Below are 23,021 nucleotides of genomic sequence, written 5' to 3'. Positions count from 1 at the left end.
ATAATACTAGCTGTGTCAGATTGTAAAGAGTTTAGCCTTGCTCTGGCTTCCTCCATAAGAAGCAAAGTGAAAATGGCTTTTGCAACCAGCATAAAACCAGAACAGCCTGCGAGTAACTCACAGTTTGTTCAGGTTTTATGCTGTTTGCTGCTCATCAGTTACTAAGGGTTTGAAATGAAGCCTTTAAAACTTGAATTTAGTATGAAAGGTATTTAGTAAAATTTAACTTTCTAAGGGACTACAAATGCGTTAAAATAGATATCTAACTGGTTAAGGATTAATGCATGTGTTTATGTGTCGTGCCAGAAAGCCTGTGCAGTCCTAACAGTCTAATCAGGGACGACACTTTACACCTAAACTTGATTTTTGCTAGGAAGAAACTTTCTTTAAACAAAACATATCATAAAAGCCAAAAGTGTTGTCCCTGATTACACCACCGGAAACCCGGTCTGATGTGAAAAGTTTGACCTGCTTGGAAAAGTTTCCCAAAAATTTGGCTCAATTTTGGTAGGGTAAGTAAATCCAGTTCTATAATTGTTTAAAGGCATTTTTGAATTAAAATATAATTTGGTACATGAAAAGGTTGTTATTATTATTCAGCATTTTTTTCAAATATGGCTATTTGAATTTGACGATGCAGGGATTTGTTCCCTATTTAGCACTTGATTTACAAATTTCTTTAAAGGTATGCCAGTGAAAAAGTTTTTGCACTGAAAATGATATCAACCAATGTCCCCCAAATAACATATTCGAAGGGTCTCTTAAAAAAAAATTGTATTGGTGGAGAAATTCGACTTTACATCTAGCAAGTTGATAAAAAAATGATATGACTCGGTGCAGTTCCAAAGATGTCAAGATATGACAGGAGTGCAACTGGTCGAACTTTTTACATCAGATCAGGTTTCCGGTGATGGATTAGCCTTATTTGGGATGATACTTTACGCACATTCATTATGAAAAACCAGGTTTATTTATTTACCCTGTAAACCTTGTGTACACAGGCTGCCAAGAATCTGGCTCGAAGATTACGAATCAAGAAAGCTCTGCTGGAATTGAAAAATAATGTGGTTATGTTTGAACCCATATTCATTTTAAATTTATGTTGTGTTAGGGGCCTGTATTTTTTAAGAATCTCAGAAAAGTAAATATATTAAGTATGGATACCATACTTGTTACCTCCCACAACACCCACACTTCTCGTCAGTTGAGGTTGCAGCTAGAAATTGTTTTGTGCTGGATCCTTTTTTTATCATATGCGATAAAACTCAACTCTCAGTTTACATTTTACCATAAAGACTTGTGTTTTTTTAAGAACACTGTGTGTTACAATAATTTAATCTAATACCTTTTTTGACATCAGACAAGAAAATGATATTTTTTCTGACAGGACTTCTGTTAACTATCTTGAAATGTCAAATTTTAATTACTTAAAACTGTTGTCCCTACTAGTAACAATGTTTCTTAAAAAATAAAGGCCCTGTGTTGGTGGTATTTTGGTGAAACTTTTTTGCTGTTTAAAGTTCAATGAAACATGTTTTTGTGCAATCTTTTTAAGATTTCATTGTTGTTGATAACTAGGACAGTGTCACTAGAATATATTTATCATTTTTAATACTTCCTAACTAAGATAGATAATTTTCATTGTTTGAATCTTCATTCATATTATCAGGCATTGTAATAATTGGTCTAAAAGTTTTATAAGTTTATTATAATGAAAAACATACAAGTTTACAATTTAAGCTATGTCCTTTTTTGCACTAAAATAATAAGTAATAACTCAAATACAGATACTATTAGAAAGCTTTAATCCACTTACAATATCCAGAGGGCAATCAAACCTGTTTTAAGATCAAGCTCATTACCTCCCTTTCTAATTACCTTCCCTAAATACTCTTCAGCCGGCTAAGGTGGAGGCAGAAGAGGAGGAGCCTCCCGAGGAGGACTATGAGGAGGAAGACCTGCCTCGGATTCAGGACGAGGTGAACCAGTTGCAGACAGAGTTTGATCACGCGGTGGTGGAGAAGCACTCCCTGGAGATGGAGCTGCTCTCCATGAACGAGAGACTGAAGGCGGCCAGTGAAATGATTGAAAGGTGGGACTCACTTACCCCAACCAGCTACATTTGAGCTGCACTTTTGGAAAACTTGGCATTAGCCATGTGCGTAAAGTGTTGTCCCAGGTTAGCCTGTGCAGTCTGCTATTCTAATCAGGGACAACACTGAGTTTTCATTAAGAAGAAACTTTTGTTAAACATAGATATTTGATAGGGAAAGTATTGTCCCAAATAAGCCTGTGCAGACTGCAAAGGCTCATCTGGGACAACACTGAACGCTCAAGGATAAAGCCAAGTTTTCCCAGAATGCTGCTCAAATGACACTTTACGCACATTCCTTAAACCAAGTTTTCCAAGAACACTGCTCAAATGACACTTTACGCACATGCATTAAGCCAAGTTTTCCCAGAATGCTGCTCAAATGACACTTTACGCACATTCATTAAGCCCAGTTTTCCCAGAACGCTGCTCAAATGACACTACGCACATTCATTAAACCAAGTTTTCCTAGAACACTGCTCAAATGACACTTTACGCAAATGCATTAAGCCAAGTTTTTCCAAAATGCTGCTCAAATGACACTGCGCACATGCATTAAGCCAAGTTTGCTCAGAACGCTGCTCAAATGACACTTTACACAAATGCATTAAGCCAAGTTTTCCTAGAACACTGCTCAAATGACACTTTACGCACATGCATTAAGCCAAGTTTTCCCAGAATGCTGCTCAAATGACACTTTATGCACATGCATTAAGCCAAGTTTTCCCAAAACGAGGCTCATTTTATATACTGAATCCAATCAGAAAAGACATTGCTTGTGCGCTTAAAACATTAATTTTTAGGTTGAATAATCTAAAGACAACATGAAGAGTCACAAGAGAATACCAATCTGAGTGCTTTATTCCCAACCCACCTTGTGACATATGTAGAGATCAATGACTTGTATTGTCAGCATTAAGATCTGTTTCAGGTCCATTTGAAGAAAACAAAAATAAAGAATGATACTTTGAGCCTGAAAACAAATGTTTAATATCTGCCACCACTTTCAGCCTGAAAGCAAATGTTAAATAACTGCACCCTTATTCAGCTTAAAGGCAAATGTTCACCCTTACACACTCAGAAGTGAAGTGTAAATGTCTATATGCATTCAGCATAAAACCAGAACGGCCTGAAAGTGACTCCCAGGCTGTTCAGGTTTTAAGCTATTTTACTCTCATCAGTATATTAGGTTTGAAAATGAAGCCCTTAAAACTGGCATCTTGTTAGAAAGGTCTTTAACCTAATTTCTATTTCTAAGGCACAACAAAGGGTCAAAATGCATATCTGAGTGGTAAAGGGTAATATATATGCCTTGGTCCCCCGCTTGCAGCCTTAAGGCGAATGTTAAATCTCAGCACCCATTTTTGCCATGAAAGCAAATATTAAATCCCTGCCCCCACTTTCAGCCTATAGGCAAATATTAAATCCCTGCCCCCTCTTTCAGCCTATAGGCAAATATTAAATCCCTGCTCCCACTTTTAGCCTATAGGCAAATATTAAATCCCTGCCCCCTCTTTCAGCCTGTAGGCAAATATTAAATCCCTGCCCCCTCTTTCAGCCTATAGGCAAATATTAAATCCCTGCTCCCACTTTCAGCCTATAGGCAAATATTAAATGCTTGCCCCCACTTTCAGCCTAAAGGCAAATCATAAATATCTGCCCATACTTTCAGCCTGAAGGCAAAATCATAAATATCTGCCCATACTTTCAGCCTTAAGGCAAAATCATAAATATCGGCCCATACTTTCAGCCTGAAGGCCCAGGAGGCAGACTGGAAGCTACATGTAAAGGACAATGACTGCAATGAGCTGTTGCTGGCCAACTGCATCTCGGCTGCAGCCTTCCTCACCTACTGTGGGCCCCACAACATGGACACCCGCAAACGTATGGGGGAGTTCTTCATGCAGGTGTGTGAACATCACGGTATGCCCCTGCCCAAGAAGTGCCTCTTTAGGAACATGCAGCTTGTGGAGTTCCTCTACACACCGGTATGGGGCTTTGTAATTGTTTTCTTTATTTAGACATAAAAAAAAATTATGAAATATTTTTACTTAGGTTTTAATTTTTTGTTTTAATATTTGTGAAACTACAGGTTAGTTTTAGTTGTAGGCTTATTACATTTATACTTAATATTTGGACTGTTGTTCATTTTTCTTTAAAGTATTTTTTTACTTTCAATATGTTTTCTTTTATTACACATGTTAACTATGTTTCCAACATGTTTCCTCATATCCTATAGTTCCCCTGATATTACAGATGTTTTCTTATATCCCAGATATGTGCTAATGTCCCACATTTGTGTTTATATCCCCCATGTTAACATATGTCCCACAAATTGCCCCATATGCCCCATGTATACCTATATCCACCATTTCTCACGCCCAGTTGGACATCATGCACCTGGAGATCAAGCGGCTGCCTACAACCACTCTCATGCTGGAGAACGCCTGCTTCCTGATGCAGGAGGACAGCATCACCGCCTGGCCCCTCGTCTGTGACCCCACCAGTCGCATCATTGAGTGGCTGAGGTTCTATATGAAGGACAAGGGCCTTGTGGAAGTCAGATATACCGTGAGTGGGCTTGTATTCCAGTGGTAGAATAGGTTATATGGGCCGCGATCTGTGAAAAGAGGGTTTAATGCATGTTTGCACAAGCTTATCAGGGACGACACTTTCTGCTTTTATGATATTTTTCATTTAAAGAAAATATTTTCTTAGCAAAAATCAAGTTTAGTCGGAAAGTGTCGTCCCTGATTACCCTGCACAGGCTAATCTGGGACGATACTTTATGCACATGCATTAAACCCCTTTATCACAGAGCACAGCTCATTTATTTTATGATGATCAATACACTTTTGAATCTAAAAAAATGGCCAAATTAACATTGACTGCTATCTAACATTCTAACTAGAACAGTTTAAAAGTGATCAACACAAAATTTGGTAAATATCTTATTGAGCATAATACCTTAACAAAATTCAATCATCAGCCAGATTGCCTCAAGCACTTCAGAATTATGGTCTTAGAGTTATACAACTTGGTCAAAAGGATTGTGGGAATGGTCTACTCTCAAACTCATAGTTATAATCTGAACATTGTCAAACTAGATCAATGTAACCCAGACATTTAAAGGAACTGTCAACCGCGATTGACGAAAAAAGAAAAATTCTAAAAGAACATATTTTTTTACAATTATTAGTTTACATTGATTAAAATATCACAACTGGTTTATAACATTACTTGAAAAAAGTTGTAAAGTTTTCATATTTTCAGTAAATTTGGTAATAAATTTTACTGGGTATGTCTACCAGGTAACTACCAGTAACTATAAATAACGCAAATAGATTGATCATCATCGTCACGTGGAAAACCCAAATTGTGCATGCGTAGTGAATTGTATATACATTAAATTATATATATATAATGATCAATCTACTTGCATTATTTATAGTGTGTTTATCATTATGTCACCTATTTTTGCGATTTACTTTCGATTTCACAGCGCGAAATTTTATTACTGAATATACCGAAAATATGATTTTTTTTAAAGTAATTTAATATACCAGTCCAGATATTTTCATCAATATAAACTAATAATTGTAAAAAAAATACGTTATTTTAAAACTTTTCTTTTTTCGTCAATCGCGGTTGACAGTTCCTTTAAATGGTAATATTTTCTGACATGTTGGCACTTTTGTTTTGTTTCTTTTCATTTGTTGTCTAATGGTTGCCTATTAAATATTTATCGTCTTTTTTTTTACTTTCAGTTTCATTGTCAATGCAAATGTTGTTGATTTCTTTGGTCTTGCAGAGGTTCTGGAGCAATAATCTCAACATATAGCCCCATACTTGTTGACTGCATATTTTTTTGCAGCCATGAATAAACTACAACAATCATCATAGATAACATTACTTTAGAGCAAGTCTGTGATTTGGTGACACCATATGAGTCTTCATGCATGTGCGGAAAATGTCATGCCAAATTAGCCAGTGCAGTCTGCACAGGCTAATCTGGGACAACACTCCGCTTTAACAGGATTTTCATTAAGAAGGAACTTTCTTTGAACGAAAAATTACATTAAAGAAGAATGTGTTGTCCCTTATAAGCCTGGGGTGACTCTTTACAGGCATTCATTAAGGTCAGTTTTGATACAACGTGGCTCATAATATAATTTTCTTACAACTGTAGGAGATTCGGTCCCAGCTGGAGAACTGCCTGGCCGATGGCAGCCCGCTCCTGGTGACAGACTGTGATATTGAGAAGCTGAGCAAGGACTTGCGGTTCCGCTGGGCCATCCAGAAATGCTCGGAGTTCATCCATGGCAAGAACAGATTCAAGATTATAGTAAGTGCTTTATCCCCTGCCTAAAAGCGTAGCGATAAGGAAATATATTAAATGGTAGGCATCATCTGGCCTGTGCATGCGTGAGTGCATGCCTGTTTCTATAACATTATTCTGTACGCAAGTCCTTTTTGCATGTGATTTTTTGTCAAACTGATACAAAATAATTACCAGCAAGTGTCACAGTGCATAATGTAAAAGTTTAAAGATTGTTTTACTTCTAAAGTTGATTTTAAAATCAATTTTATTTGGGACTCAATTTACATTTATTATAAAACCAATAATCATACATATGCAAATAATTCCAGCAAAAAAATGTGTTTACAATTATAACATATATTAAAGGATTAATTATCACATATAAAAGTCACATAAATAACTTGATCCAAAAACTAACGACTGTCCTATTAAATAGTCATTAAAGTTTTGAGCAAGCGGGTCCAGGTCTATAGTTCACAGGCACAAGCTATAGCCATGTATTTGATAGTTTGTCATCTATTCAAAAATAAATATTTCTACATGCAATGTGTGTTCCAGGTGGAGGACCATGAGGTGGAGTGTGACCCGCGGTTCCGTCTGTTCCTTCACACGACTGTTGAGCCACACATGGTGCCGCAGTCCCTGGCCGCCTACGCCTCGGTCATGTACTTCCAGCTGTACCGAGCCTGCGTCGAGGAGGAACTGCTCAACCGGTTCATGGCGCACGAGAAGTCTAGGCTCGAAGATGAGATGAACGCACTTAGACAGGTGGGTGGACACAAAGACCATGGGATAAAAATTGGTTAAAAGAACCCTATGCTACCTTGAAGCATATCAAAAGTAAAACATACAGCACTGACTGTTAGGACTGTAAATGATGGCTTTTGTTGTTATTATTATGCCCCCCTTCTAAGAAGAGGGGGTATATTGCTTTGCTCATGTCGGTCGGTCGGTGTGTCGGTCCGTCCACCAGGTGGTTGTCATACGATAACTCAAGAACGCTTGGGCCTAGGATCATGAAACTTCATAGGTACATTGATCATGACTCGCAGATGACCCCTTTTGATTTTGAGGTCACTAGGTCAAAGGTCAAGGTCACAGTGACTCGAAATAGTAAAATGGTTTTTTGAATGATAATTCAAGAATGCATACGCGGCCAACAGGGCACACTCTGAACAATATTACTGAAGCAACTGGTCTGTAATCCTAAATCTATAATTATCAGTCCAATGAAACATCATCCTTTTAGTAAAATACAGTGGATCAGTAAAAATATTATCAGAATATGAGATTTTTTTGTATATTTTGTATATTAAATATTGTGTTAATGTTTAATTTTGTTGATTAATATAAATATAAGCAGGACAGGGGAGGTAATACACTACAGGGGAAACAAATGCAATAAGTTTAAATTTATTGTTACAGATTTGCCTCCCTTGTAATATATTTAAATTTTACCAAATGTAAGGCTAACTGCATTTTTGTAATGCATACTACTACTACTACTACTACTACTACTACTACTACTACTACTACTACTACTGCTACTACTGCTGCTGCTGCTGCTGCTGCTGCTGCTGCTACTATTACTACTACTACTTCTTCTACTACTACTACTACTACTACTACTACTACTACTACTACTACTACTACTACTACTACTACTACTACTACTACTACTACTACTTCTACTGCTACTACTACTACTACTACTACTACTACTACTACTACTACTCTACTACTACTACTACTACTACTACTACTACTACTACTACTACTACTACTACTACTACTACTACTACTCTTACTACTTCTGCTACTGCTCTACTACTACTACTACTACTACTACTACTACTACTACTACTACTACTACTACTACTACTACTACTACTATTTCTTCTGCTACCACCACCACCACCTACTACTACTCTACTACTACTGCTACTACTACTACTACTACTACTACTACTACTACTACTACTACTACGACTACTACTACTATTTCTTCTGTCACCACCACCACCACCACCACCACCACCACCACCACCCACCACCCACCACCATTTACAGTTACAAAAAACGTATTCACACAATGGCTGCTACTACACCACCACCACCACCACCACCACCACCACCACCACCACCACCACCACCACCACCACCATTCACAGTGACAAAAAACGTATTCACACAATGGCTGCTACTACAACTTATAGCCCATATAGAGGGGCATGCATGTTTTACAAACTGCCCTTGTTTACCTATGTCATACTTTATTTGTTACATATGCCATGATTTCCTGTAGTGAAAGCAATGCCATTGTTATCTAAAGTGTTACCTGGAGTGTAACATAGAAGTTCCTTTATCAACTGGAGTGGAATCTTCACAATTGTAAATTGGTGAGTTACCTCCATTATAACCTACTGGTATGTAACCTGCTATCCCATATTTCCACAGGAGCGTCAAGAGAACATGGAGTTCATAGCCAAACTCGAGAAACAGATGCGAGTTAACCTGTCGAGTGACGTACGACTCATGACCGACCTGCATGCCACTAAGAAACTGGCAGAGCTGAAGAAGCAGTACGACGAAACCGTGGAAAGGTGAATAGCATGTGAACTTGAGCTTTTAACCCTTTGCATGCTGGGAAATTTGTCGTCTGCTAAAATGTCGTCAGCTGAATTTCTAAAATTAGCATTTTCTTCGATTTTTTTTCAAAGAATACTATCAGAATAGCAAACAGTTTGGATCCAGATGTGACGCCACGTTCTGGATCCAAACTGTTTGCAAAGGCCTTCAAAATTTGGTTCCCGCACTGAAAGAGTTCAAGTGTTGCAATATATTGAAGTATTAGAATTTTAGCAATTATCTTGTGTATGCGTGCGCTTAGTTGTTTGCTTTTGGTGACTGATAAACATGTGAGCTCAGCAATTCTGGAATGGTCCATATGCATGGCAAGAACTTACATTGAAATTTTGTAAAGAGTAATTGTTTTTGTGTCAGCAAATTTTACTAAATTTCATAATGTCTTTGTTATGTCCCTCTTCGAAGAAGAAGGGGTATTTTGTTTTGCTGGCTGTCTGTTGGTAGAATTGTCAATAGACCAGTCTGAATGTTGGTAGACTAGTTTGTTTTCGATAAATAACTTGTCCATGAATTGACCGATTGGCTTGATACTTCACATGTGCATTGGCCTTGGACAGTAGATTACCCCTATTGAAATTGGGGTCACTAGGTCAAAGGTCACTATCACACTAAGTTTAAAAATCGTTTCCAATCAATAAATCCTCAACGAATAGACTGATTGACCTGATACTTCACATACGCATTGGTTTGGACAGTAGATGACACCTATTGAAATTGGGGTCACTAGTTTAAAGCCCTGTTTTGAGGGGCATATGTCTCTGACCGCGGAACACTTGTTAAGAATTAATTTAACTGAGCAACATCATGACTTCGGCATCACAGTTGGGCACTTGCATTAAGCCCCGTTTTCCCAGAGCTCCCCTCATATCAAGCAATCTCTTTTTTTCAGTCAAATGCGTGTAGAGATGAGTGAGAGTTCTATCCTGAAGGCCAAGGACGGGTTCCGCTCCATTGCACAGCGAGCGGCTGTGTGTTTTGACGTGATGCAGTACATGCGTGAAGTGAACCTTCTCTACCAGGTCTCTTATGAACGGTACCTGGACGTGTATGAGGCAGCCATCAGCCACTCAGAAAGGTAGGATGGTGTATTGACTAATAATTTAGCTTTGCTCTGTGGAAATAATGCATTTGCATTAAGTGTCGTCTAAGATAAGCCTGTTTACCGCTGTTATGGTACTTATGGTATTTAAAGAAAGAAACCCAGTTGAGGCATAAAGTTTTATTGCTGATAAGCCTCTGTGGACCTCACAGGCTAAACTGATATGTGGACCTCACAGGCTAATCTGATCTGTGGACCTCACAGGCTAATCTGATCTGTGGACCTCACAGGCTAATCTGATCTGTGGACCTCACAGGCTAATCTGATCTGTGGACCTCACAGGCTAATCTGATACCTCTGTGGACCTCACAGGCTAATCTGATACCTCTGTGGACCTCACAGGCTAATCTGATCTGTGGACCTCACAGGCTTATCTGATCTGTGGATCTCACAGGCTAATCTGATCTGTGGACCTCACAGGCTAATCTGATACCTCTGTGGACCTCACAGGCTAATCTGATACCTCTGTGGACCTCACAGGCTAATTTGATACAACACATTATGCAAATGAAAAAAGCTCGTTTTCCCAAAGTAAGGCTAATTTACCTGGTAAAAGAAACTAGTTGTTTTTTAAAAGCAAGGTTAAATAATTAAGTAGACAGGTGTGTATTCTTGGTGACCATGGACATCTGCCCATCCATAGGCCTAAGGTTTCTATGTCTATCAGAAAGTATTAGATAAGATCAGCCTTAAGTTCAACAGTATTTGGCTAAAGCAGGACTTCAATACCGCATTTTCTTAGACATTTGACACCATATATTTTTCATACATACACAATAATTTCCTGCTTTGTGCCAGGTCTGCTGTGAAGGCTGTACTAGAGAAGGTTACAAGCCACGCTTACTTCTACATGGCAAGAGCTCTTCTGGAACGGGACCGCTTCATCTTTGCCCTTTTGCTTGCTGTAGAGGTCAGTCAGATACTGAACGAGTTTTATTTGCATTTGATTCATTTTTTGCACATAGTTTTTATTTGTTTCTAAGGGAGTAAACCTAAGTGTGAAGGAATGTGTCTTTTGGAATATTAACATACAAAAATATGCCAATCTGATATCATCATATGTTTTGTAATGCAATTGTGCAATTGCAATAAGTTAGACAGTAAAGGTGCAAACTTGTTTTTAAACAGCCTATGTTTCAAGTGCAATTTTAACACTTATGCCAAGCATCAAACTAATTCAAACAAATGCAATGCTAGTTTATGTCATGTACTGTTGATATGAAAATAATAAAATTTCTCAATTTTTTAGTTTTATTTTTGAATGTAAATTCATGACTTGTTCAGTGCATAAAAATCGTCATTTTTTTAGCTCATCTATTTTTTGAAAAAAAATTATGAGCTATTGTCATCACCTTGGCGTCGGCGTCGGCGTTGGCGTTGGCGTCGGCGTCCGGTTAAGTTTTGCGTTTAGGTCCACTTTTCTCAGAAAGTATCAATGCTATTGCATTCAAACTTGGTACACTTACTTACTATCATGAGGGGACTGGGCAGGCAAAGTTAGATAACTCTGGCGTGCATTTTGACAGAATTATGTGCCCTTTTTATACTTAAAAAATTGAAAATTTTGGTTAAGTTTTGCGTTTAGTTCCACTTTTCTCAGTAAGTATCAATGCTATTGCATTCAAACTTGGTACACTTACTTACTATCATGAGGGGACTGGGCAGGCAAAGTTAGATAACTCTGGCATGCATTTTGACAGAATTATGTGCCCTTTTTATACTTAGAAAATTGACAATTTTGGTTAAGTTTTGTGTTTAGGTCCATTTTATTCCTTAAGCATCAAAGCTATTGCTTTCATACTTGCAACACTTACTAACTATCATAAGGGGACTGTGCAGGCAAAGTAATGTAACTCTGACTGGCATTTTGACAGAATTATGTGCCCTTTTTATACTTAGAAAATTGAAAATTTGATTAAGTTTTGTGTTTAGGTCCACTTTATTCCTACAGTATCAAAGCTATTGCTTTCATACTTGCAAGATTTATGAACTATCATAAGGGGACGGTGCAGGCAAAGTTATGTAACTCTGACTGGCATTTGGACGGAATTATGGGCCCTTTATACTTTTAGAAAATTGAAAATTTGGTTAAGATTTATGTTTTGGTCCACTTTACCCCTAAAGTATCATAGATATTGCTTTCATACTTGGAACACTCACAAACTATCATAAGGGTACAGTAAAAGGACAAGTTGCATAACTCTGGTTGTCATTGTTACGGAATTATGGCCCTTTTTTGACTTAGTAACTTTTAATATATGGTTAAATTTTGTGTTTCGATCCACTCGAAGTATCAAGGCTATTGCTTTCAAACTTCAAATACTTACATGCTATCATGAGGTTACTGTACCTGGCAACTTGAATTTTACTTTGACCTTTGAATGACCTTGACTCTCAAGGTCAAATTATTAAATTTTGCTAAAATTGCCATAACTTCTTTATTTATGATTAGATTTGATTGATACTTTGATGAAACTACTCTTACCTGACATACCACAATAGACTTCACCCAAACCATCCCCCGTGCCCTCTCCCCCCCTCCCCCCCTCCCCCCCCCTAATTTTTTTTTTTTTTTTTTTTTTTTTTTTTTTTAAGATCATCTCACAAATGACCACCACACCCTCACACTATACCCCCACCCCACCCCCCCACCCCACCCCCCCCCCCCCCCCCCCAATTTTTTTTTTTGATTTTTTTTTTTTTTTTTTTAAGATCATCTCACAAATTATCACCACACCCTCACACTATACCCCCCCCCCATTTTTTTTTTAAAACGGTTATGTTTGAAATACCGTCCAACCATCGCACCCAACCCAACCCCCAACCCCCCCCCCCCCCCCCCCCCCCCCCCCCCCCCCCCCCCGATTTTTTTTTTTTTCTTTTTTTTTTTCGCTTTTTTGGAAGATAATGTAATAAATGTCCACAACCCCACACTATACACCCCTCTTCACTCCACTCCTCCCTCCTTTGTGATTGAAAATGAGAGTCCCTTCACCTTTAAAAAGAAAATAGATGAGCGGTCTGCACCCGCAAGGCGGTGCTCTTGTTTAATATATCATTATTTTTAACATTAAAGTTCCATTTGTGTAAAGTATTTTCATCCAAAAATCGTCATTTTTTTAAAATATATCATTATTTTTAACATTAAAGTTCCATTTGTGTAAAGTATTTTCATCCAATTTCTATAGGTGGAGGACTCTCTAGGTCGTATTGGAATCGGTGAGAGAGAATTTGTAATCTCCCCTGACTACAGCTCCGTGGTCATGCTGTCTTTGGGTCACATTCAACCAAATACAGAGAACAGGATTGCCCAGGCCAAGAAGCCGTTTGATTGGATGATGGACGACCAGTTCCACAACCTTCAAGTTCTTGCCACTCATTTTGATTGGTTCCAGGTTTGAACTTATGTTTTATTTTGATAAGACACATTTTTATTTGGTCTGTTGTTTGAATAATATTTAGTTTTTTAACAACTACTGTTGCAGCACTATTCCAATATATTGTATTTTATTGCAATATTGTATTTTTATCAATATTTATTTTTGTCTTCATGGTCTATATTACAACATGTTAGATACTATGAGACTGTTATAAGTTGCAGAAAACAACATTGATACTAAGCTATTTATAATAGTTGGTTAAATAAGGAAACTGCATTATGTTGTTACGCCTATTATTCATATGCATATGATGATAAATTGTTTTTATGCCCCCGGTAGGGTGGCATAAAGCAGTTGAACTGTCCGTCAGTCAGTCAGTGTGTCAGTCTGTCTGTCCTTCCGTAAACTTTAATGGGCATAACTTTTTCAATATTGAACATAGCAACTTGATATTTGGCATACATGTGCATCTCATGGAGCTGCACATTTTGAGTGGTGAGAGGTGAAGGTCAAGGTCATCCTTCAGGGTCAAATATATGGCATCTGTCCGTCTGTCTGAAAACTTTAACATTGGCCATAACTTTTTCAATATTCAAGATAGCAACTTGATATTTGGCATTCATGTGTATCTCATGGAGCTGAACATTTTGAGTGGTGAAAGGTGAAGGTGAAGGTCATCCTTCAAGGTCAGTTGTCAAATATATGGCGTCTGTCTGTCCGTCCGAAAACTTTAACATTGGCCATAACTTTTTCAATATTTAAAATAGCAACTTGATATTTTGCATGCGTGTGTATCTCATAGAGCTGCACATTTTGAGTAGTGAAAGGTGAAGGTCAATGTCATCCTTTAAGGGTAAAAAAAAAAAGGCATCTGTCCGTCCGTTCGAAAACTTAAACTTTCGCCATAACTTTTTTTATGCCCCTGAAGGGTGGCATATAGTTTTTTAACTGTCCGTCTGTCTGTTCGTCAGTCAGTCTGTCAGTTTTTCTGTCCGTCCGTCCGCCAGTCCGAAAACTTTAACATTGCCCATAACTTTTGCAATATTGAAGATAGCAACTTGATATTTGGTATGCATGTGTATCTCATGAAGCTGCACATTTTGAACGGTGAAAGGTTAAGGTCAAGGTCATCATTCAAGGTGAAAGGTCAAGGTCAAAAGTCAAGTTTTGCAATATTGAAGATAGAAACTTGATATTTGGCATGCATGTGAATCTCCTGGAGCTGCACATTTTGAGTGGTGAGAGGTTAAGGTCATCCTTCAAGGTCAAAGGTCAAATTTTGCAATATTGAAGATAGCAACTTGATATTTGGCATTCATGCATATCTCATGGAGCTGCACATTTTGAGTCGTGAAAGGTCAAGGTCATCCTTCAAAGTCAAAGGTCAAATTTTGCAATATTGAAGATAGCAACTTGATATTTTGCATGCATGCGTATCTCATGGAGCTGCACATTTTGAGTGGTAAAAGGTCAAGGTTATCCTGCAAGGTCAAAGGTCAAATTTTGCAATATTGAAGATATCAACTTGATATTTGGCATGCATGCGTATCACATGGAGCCGCACATTTTGAGTGGTGAAATATCAAAGTCAAGGTCATCCGTCAAGGTCAAATTTTGCAATATTGAAGATAGCAACTCCATATTTGGCATGCATCCGTATCTCATGGAGCTACACATTTTGAGTAGTGAAAGGTCAAGGTCATCCTTCAAGGTCAAAGGTAAAAAATATTGCTTCAAAGCGGCGCAGTAGGGGGCATTGTGTTTCACGAACACAGCTCTTGTTGTTTTCTACTAGCCTTTGCAACAAATATAAAAACTGTGTATATCACACAAAAATGTAATATATTTTCAAAGTGAATGTGTGGTAAATAATTGTGCATTATACATAAAAATATTTTAATATTTAACCTCTTCAACATTCCAAGACAACCTTATAAACCAATACATTTATAGCTCGGCTGTTTTCGAACCCGAGGTATTGTCATAGCCAGCTCATCGTGTCATGTTGTCTGCCGTCTGCGTTGTGCTAAAACCTTAACATTTTGTTAACCTTTTGAAAATTGGCTCTAAAATCAAAGTGCTTCCACCTACTGCTTTGAAACTTCATATGTAGATGCACCTTGATGAGTTCTACATGCCACACCCATTTTTGGATCACTAGGTCAAAGGTTAAGGTCACTGTGACCTTTAAATTAAAAAAAAAAATTCAGACAAGCTTTCATTTATTCAAAACTGCACCCGCAGCCGAGCGTTGGCACAAGTTATGCAGTGCTCTTGTCATAAATATTATTTAAACCATTCAATTAGTAGAAAATGTAATGCGGATTTAAAATCAGCTTCAAGGTCAGAAAGAATAAAGGGCCATCAGGAAACCTTACTTGCTCTGTCTCCTTGCACGAAATGTTGACTGCTAACTGCAGGAAATGTTTGACCGCTACTTGCAGGGAATGTTTTACCTTGCAGAAACTGTTTGACCTCTACTTCCTCTACTTGCAGGAGATGTTTGACCTCTACTTGCAGGAAATGTTTGACCTGTACTTGCAGGAGATGTTTGACCTTTACTTGCAGGAAATGTTTGACCTCTACTTGCAGGAAATGTTTGACCTCTACTTGCAGGAAATGTTTGACCTCTACTTGCAGGAAATATTTGACCTGTACTTGAAGGAAATGTTTGACCTGTACTTGCAGGAGATGTTTGAACTTTACTTGCAGGAAATGTTTGACCTCTACTTGCAGAAAATGTTTGACCTCTTCTTGCAGGAAATGTTTGACCTCTACTTGCAAGAAATGTTTGACCTCTACTTGCAGGTAATGTTTTACCTCTACTTTGAGGAAATGTTTGACCTCTACTTGCAGGAAATGTTTGACATCTACTTGCAGGAGATGTTGACCTCTACTTGCAGGAAATGTTTGACCTGTACTTGCAGGAGATGTTTGACCTTTACTTGCAGGAAATGTTTGACCTCTACTTGCAGGAAATGTTTGACCTTTACTTGCAGGAAATGTTTGACCTCTACTTGCAGGAAATGTTTGACCGTATGCCTAAAGACGGCAGGGAGACTCAGTGGCGCGGACTCTGTGAGACGGAGAGTCCAGAGACCTACCCCCTCCCAGACAAGATGGATGAGGTGTATAAACCCATTCAGCAACTGTGTGTTAGACGGGCTGTTCGGCCTGACAAGGTCATGCATGCAGCTACAGTCTTCATAAATACAGTCCTAGGGAAGAAGTGAGTTTTTGGATAGTTTGTATTGGGATTTTTAATTGTTTCCTTTTGTTCCAGAGAAAAAAACATCTTTCTGTTGTTATATGTTTGTGTGTTTGTTGTCTTTTGTTGAAAACTCTGCAAGTGGGGGTGTGTGTATACATTGCTATTTATATGAACAATAAACATTTTTTTTAAATGTAGTTTTATTTTTGTTGTTTGCATCTTTGTTCCTAGGTATTGTTGTTGTTGTTGTTGTTGTTTTAATAAGTTTAACATTTTTATGGAATTTAAAATTTTCTTAACAATTAGGCAATATTCATTCAAATATATGCATTGTGTTTGATACTATTTACTTAAGAGCAGCATGAAAATGCCCACAAATGTCTTATCACCCCCAGTTCCAGATGCTTTCTTACATGTAATCAGTAACACCTTGTGATTTGTTGGTGTTGTGTCCTTTTTGCATATATTTGGATTAAGCTATGAACACTATCTGCAATTTAATGTTTATGTTGCTCTATTTGGTATTTTAAAAAAGTGATGGTTGATATTGAATGCTGTCAGTGGGAATGTATGCAGTAATATTTGATTGATTGATTTAACAATTTTAGGTTAGCAGATAGTGTTGTCTTAAATTTGTTTGTGTGTTTAAGGTCACTTCATGGTTTAAAAGTTTATTTTACATTTGAAAGAATAACAGGTACTAAAAATGGTGGTTATTTGTAGGGTAACTGATGTTCCATGTTTAACAGCAAAATTGAGGCAACTTTTTACCCTACACATTGAGAAAAATAATGAATTTAACATGTGGTAACATTTAACATACTTCACTAATTATAATTTTAAAAATTAAACAATATAAAAAATAAAGATATTTTGAACTATAAAATACACGATGTTTGTAAAAAGGCAGTAAAATTGTATGCATTGGAATAATTTTGTATACTCAAGTTAACTCAATATAGTGAGGTAATTAAAGATGATATTTAGGTTATAAAAAAGACATTGTGTTTTAGTACTCTTCCTTCTTCCACGGGTCGTAAAGGGTAAGTGGCGAGCATCCATGTGTCCGTGCGTCTGTGTGCAGCAGTGTTCATGTGTGATGACGTGCTGCCACCTGCACCTAGTTGTTGGGGGCCTGGCAACTAACTACTGTAGTCTCTGTTATAACCCTTTACTGCTCAGATACCTATTTTTACGTATTTGTAGTCCCTTAGAAATTATATTAACTTTAAGGCCTTCAAAATTCAAGTTTTAATTACGTTATTTCCAACCCTAAAGAACCAGTGAGTTGCAAACAGTATAAACCGGAACAGACTGCGTGTTACTCGCAGGCTATTATGGTTTTATGCTGGTTGCATATAGCCATTTTTGTATTGCATCTGAGCGGGAAAGGAATGACTGTCAGCATACAGTGCTCTGTAGTTTGTTCATTTTGCAGTAATATTTTAGCTGCGGCTGATTTAAACCGGGTTCAATTCATGTACATTTAGTATCATCCCAGCGTAGCCAGACTAGGCTTATCAGGGATGATACATGCAGCTTTTATGGAATTTTTTATTGGAAGGGTGTTGCTTCCAAATGAAAATTAAGTCAAGGTGAAAAATGTTGTATGTGATGAGCCTGTGCAGTCTGTAAATTGTTGTTAATGGTCTAGTTATATGATCAATGGGCCAGATGTTGTACACGGTGTCGTATAATAATCTAATATGATTCATAGTTTTCTGTTAACAAATCAAGCCATGAAAATACCATGTTGCAATAAAAGATATTCATCCTTCAATTATGTATCAGTTATGGTTATTGATAATCTGCTATAAAAAAAATGTTGATTAACATAAGCTTTCATTTTCATATCCCTTTTTTCTATCTGAATTGTGTTTTCATAGTGTTTCACTATTTTAGATAGCAGTTGCTCATGTAGTATGTTATGCATCTACAGCAACAATGCAAGTTGTTAGTTTAGATGTGCAGCTATTTAAATTATAAAGATCACAATATACCTTTCAGAAAAAAACTCAAATTTGCAATGCACAATGGGTAAATAACCACTTAACAAAGGACCAATATGCCACCCTTATAGTTTATCTTCCTTAGACCTGTACCCAGCTCTGATATTATCTCTATTAGCATCAAGTGTATCTTATACCAAACTGTTTTTACTTTCTGTTAGTGATTAAGAAAAAATGCCAGAAACTCTGAACAGTATAGGATAAGTCGAGCACACTGTCCCCCATCATCTCTTGTTTTTTTACTGTATCTTATTGAAGTTTTCAGTTCATTCACTTAAATTTGGTCAAATCAACAACAAAAGTGACAGATATTATTGGTTCCATTTATCTGATATAGAGCCACCAACATGTGAAATAGCAAAACATGTCAGGAAGGGTACATTTTTACACTCGAATACAACTGTTTACCTGTAGATATAGCATGGGCAGTCTCCTATCCTTGCAGACATATGGGTTTGAATGTCTATGTATTGCATCATTTGCTTTATTGCTGATTTTGTAATTAAAATTCTTCTTCTTTTTAGTATAACTTTCTCCTAAAAAGATTGTAATTTGATTGTATGAATAATGTTTGTTTAAATAATGAGTGGCATGCTTTTGCATTCATTCTATTTACAAAATTAATTGGTTGTCTGTATATATGCTTACATATATTTAAGATATTATCAAATATGATACAAAGACATTGCCTGCTTTTTCTTATTATATTTGTATTAGCATGGTGGGACACAAAGTGAACAGATAGAATATTAGTTTTAGCTTAATGGAATGAAGCAAGTTGAAATAGTGGTACATGATATGTGTGGTACATGCGTCTTATCTCTAGTTTTGTATGCTTTAAATTATGTCCTTGTTCAATGTGACTGCATTAAAAGAAATCTTTTGGAATACTAAAATTAACAGAACAATTTTGAACATTTACAAAATAAAACCATCCTATCTAGATCCATTTTGTACTGAGTCACTAGACTTTATATCCAAACAAACACTAAGTCTGCTTCATTTATTTTAATTCAAAAAGTTTACATTGCTTTACCCATGATTTGTTTGTTGCTACTGCTTATTTTTGTTTCATGGCTTTGTTTGACTGAACCTCAATATTCACTGGAATGATATCTTGTTCTGCTTTCCACTTTGGATGTTATTTATAATAAACTATGCTGTGATTATATTTTAGCTTCACAACAAATTATTGTAGATTGTCACAAAATGTTGATAGGTAAATAGTGACCAATCACCGGTGTCTCTATGTATGTATCTATAATTAGTGACCAATCACTGATGTCTCTTTGTATGTATCTATAATAAGTGACCAGTCACTGATGTTATTTGTATGTATCTATAATTAGTGACCAATCACTGATGTTTCTATGTATGTATCTATAATTAGTGACCAATCACTGGTGTTGCTATGTATGTATCTATAATAACTGACCAATCACTGGTGTTGCTATGTATGTATCTATAATTGTCTTCAAGGTTTAATGAGTTCTTTTGTTGTTTCTTGTGTCCCATTTAGCATGGGTCATCCGTCCTGGTAAGACGTATACAAATATAAGTATAAAAACTTCTCCCTGAGTGTTTTAACAAACAATTATAATACTTACATTCAAGACTGGTAAAACTATTTTCCAATATGATGTTAAAGAATGTATATAAGGATTTTAAGACACTTAATAAAACATGTTTAAAGTCAATAACAGAATGGTACTCACAATCATATATATATATATATATATATATATATATATATATATATATATATATATATATATATATACATTCTCTAACTCCGTCTGCATGGCTATACCAATAAAGCTAGTCAGTAGTTTGCATGATGATCTGTTAGGAATAGAATCTAGAAATCTACCATAATATTCGTTGAGTATGCAACGGAAGTTGCTTTTAAGGACACTTTGGGACGATAAATGAGAGATACATTTATACATCATTTATGTTTGCAATCTCAACCTTTTACAAGGAAATTAATTATTCTGTTGTGTCTCTATAGTCTTGCTTTTAACAAGGCATTGTGTAATTTATTATAACTGCTTAAATGTTATTAATGCATGTATTTATATGAAATAGTAAAAATTGATAATTTATTATTATTTTAGCAGTAATTGTTAACTCTCCACCTAAAGGGCATGTGAACAAGGCACGTTTCTTCACACTGGATTTCTCACAATGATTGTTCTTTTAGTGTACCTAGCATGGTCTTTTTCACCATATTACGCACACATTCCTTTATTGTACAATTTTCGAAAAAAGCACAAATAGTGTTCTTTTTTATATTAATAATATATTACTATGAATACAATTCAAGTTAAATGAATTTTAGTTAACATCAAGCGTCAAATGTTTAATTTTGCATTATTTTTGTTATTATGTTACTATTTATTTAACATCTATGACTTTCTTTCTATTTGTTTTAAAATATTGTAACAGTCCAACTAGTGTATGAGCTTAATAAATAGTAACAATTATTAATTCCGTAAAAATTCTCAGTATCCTATTCCACACACTCAAATACTTCATTTTCATATTAAAAACAACACGCTAACAATCTACTTTTGACCCCACAGGTTCTATGGGGACATTGGGTTTGACCTCCCGACCTTGCTTCGCCAGAGCAGTGCCACCATTCCCATCATGCTCCTGTACAACCAGGAGGCAGAGATGGCGTCCAAGCTGTTTGTGGATTTCTCGTATCGCAAGCAGACCAAGGGACAGCTGGTCCCCATCACAGATAACAACCCCAACACCGAGCGCACGGCCCGCAAATACATACAGAAGGCCATGGCGGAGGTGAGTAAAGAGTGTCGTCATGTAATCAGTCACATGACGAGAGACAGCAAGCATTCTTAAACGTATTTCAGATTGAATATTTTTGATTTGCCATAGAAATTATGTGATCTAAATATTTTCATTGTTGATAACTTTTATTACTTACTATTTCTGGAAATTTTCTTTTAGCAATTCCTTTTAATTTGACAACTTTACGGAATTTTTCGTTTAGAGGAAGTCATTTCTAAATGAAAATCTCAATTAGTACACATACCCTAAATAAACCTTTAAATATACTTTGTAACATAAGTACACCTACCTTAAAGCAACATACACTTTTCATTTTCCTATTTTTGGTTGTTGTGTTTCTATCCATATATTTATGTACTTTTGTAATTCTATTTCATGTTGGTAAACCTGTTAACATATTTATTCACACCAACCATAGTCTTCAAAGATGCTTTGTACCATAATTATATCGAAAAAAAAAAGTGAAACAAATATACTTAATCTTATGTTTTTCATACATTATATGTTCTTCAAAATATATTATGTAATAAATATATTACGATGGAAATAAAAAATGGAATAACAAAAAGAAAATCTAGTGTAGGCTTATCTGGAATGACACTTTATGCTCATGCATTAAGCCCAGTTTTCCCAGAACAAGGCTCATGTTTACATGTATCTTGATTTCCATGTCCTCATATCCAGGGTCAGTGGGTGCTCCTACACGGCGCACACAACGCCCCGGGGCTGCTGGTCTCCCTGGAGTCCATTCTGGAGGAACTGTCCGGGGCTCAAACTCCAGACCCGAACTTCCGCCTGTGGATCTCATGCATGGCCCTCAAGGACAGCCTGCCTGACCGCCTCATACAGAATTCCGTGCGCAATATCATTGACTCACCAAAGGTTTGAACTAGAATTGGCATTCTACAGCTTGATTGAACTTCAATTTGTATGATGTTCTTTACCTAATGCTCAATGTTGTTCCACTTGTAAAAATATTAATTGTTATGATGTCTCATTACTTAAAATTTATATTCTAGGGAAACTGACATTGTTCCCTAAGTTTTATTGCCAATTTACAGCTTCTTGGAACTTAAATTTATAAGGTGCTATTTACTGAATGCTTAATGCTTTGCCACTCATGAAAATGATATTGTTTCTGATTGCTCAAGACTTTAAATTGATATTTTACGGAACCAACATGATTTCACAGGTGATGAAGGACAGCCTGGTGCGTTCGTTCTCCAACTTTGAGCCGGACATCCTGAAGCAGTCGTCCAGGGCTGAGTGGCCCCTCATGCTTCACAACCTGTGCTACCTGCACGCAGCTGTACAGCTTAGGACGCGCTTTGGCTACGGAGGCTGGAACAGTCCTGCAGACTTCAGAAATATTGGCAACTTTGAACTGCAGGTGGGTGGGGGAAGTTTATTCTGTGTCCAGTCCATATCTCCTTTATCCTTGGAAAG

General features: G+C 36.8%; 1 protein-coding gene across 1 annotated transcript in view; it reads left to right on the top strand.

Moving 5' to 3' along the window:
• Window positions 1-23,021, top strand: part of LOC127853503 (uncharacterized) — a 201,866-nt gene that overhangs the window by 161,743 nt on the left and 17,102 nt on the right. Inside the window, exons 80-94 of the mRNA XM_052388058.1 lie at window positions 1,899-2,092; window positions 3,843-4,080; window positions 4,478-4,663; window positions 6,282-6,437; window positions 6,972-7,181; window positions 8,871-9,016; window positions 9,949-10,134; window positions 10,957-11,068; window positions 13,347-13,553; window positions 16,562-16,767; window positions 17,763-17,792; window positions 18,757-18,786; window positions 21,344-21,566; window positions 22,260-22,457; window positions 22,768-22,965. Of these exons, the coding sequence (XP_052244018.1) occupies window positions 1,899-2,092; window positions 3,843-4,080; window positions 4,478-4,663; window positions 6,282-6,437; window positions 6,972-7,181; window positions 8,871-9,016; window positions 9,949-10,134; window positions 10,957-11,068; window positions 13,347-13,553; window positions 16,562-16,767; window positions 17,763-17,792; window positions 18,757-18,786; window positions 21,344-21,566; window positions 22,260-22,457; window positions 22,768-22,965 (2,520 nt within the window). The remainder of the gene's footprint in view (window positions 1-1,898; window positions 2,093-3,842; window positions 4,081-4,477; window positions 4,664-6,281; window positions 6,438-6,971; window positions 7,182-8,870; window positions 9,017-9,948; window positions 10,135-10,956; window positions 11,069-13,346; window positions 13,554-16,561; window positions 16,768-17,762; window positions 17,793-18,756; window positions 18,787-21,343; window positions 21,567-22,259; window positions 22,458-22,767; window positions 22,966-23,021) is intronic.

The sequence above is a fragment of the Dreissena polymorpha genome, chromosome 12, assembly GCF_020536995.1.
Source record: "Dreissena polymorpha isolate Duluth1 chromosome 12, UMN_Dpol_1.0, whole genome shotgun sequence".
NCBI lineage: Eukaryota > Metazoa > Mollusca > Bivalvia > Myida > Dreissenidae > Dreissena > Dreissena polymorpha.
This window is presented reverse-complemented; position numbering and strand designations above follow the sequence as displayed.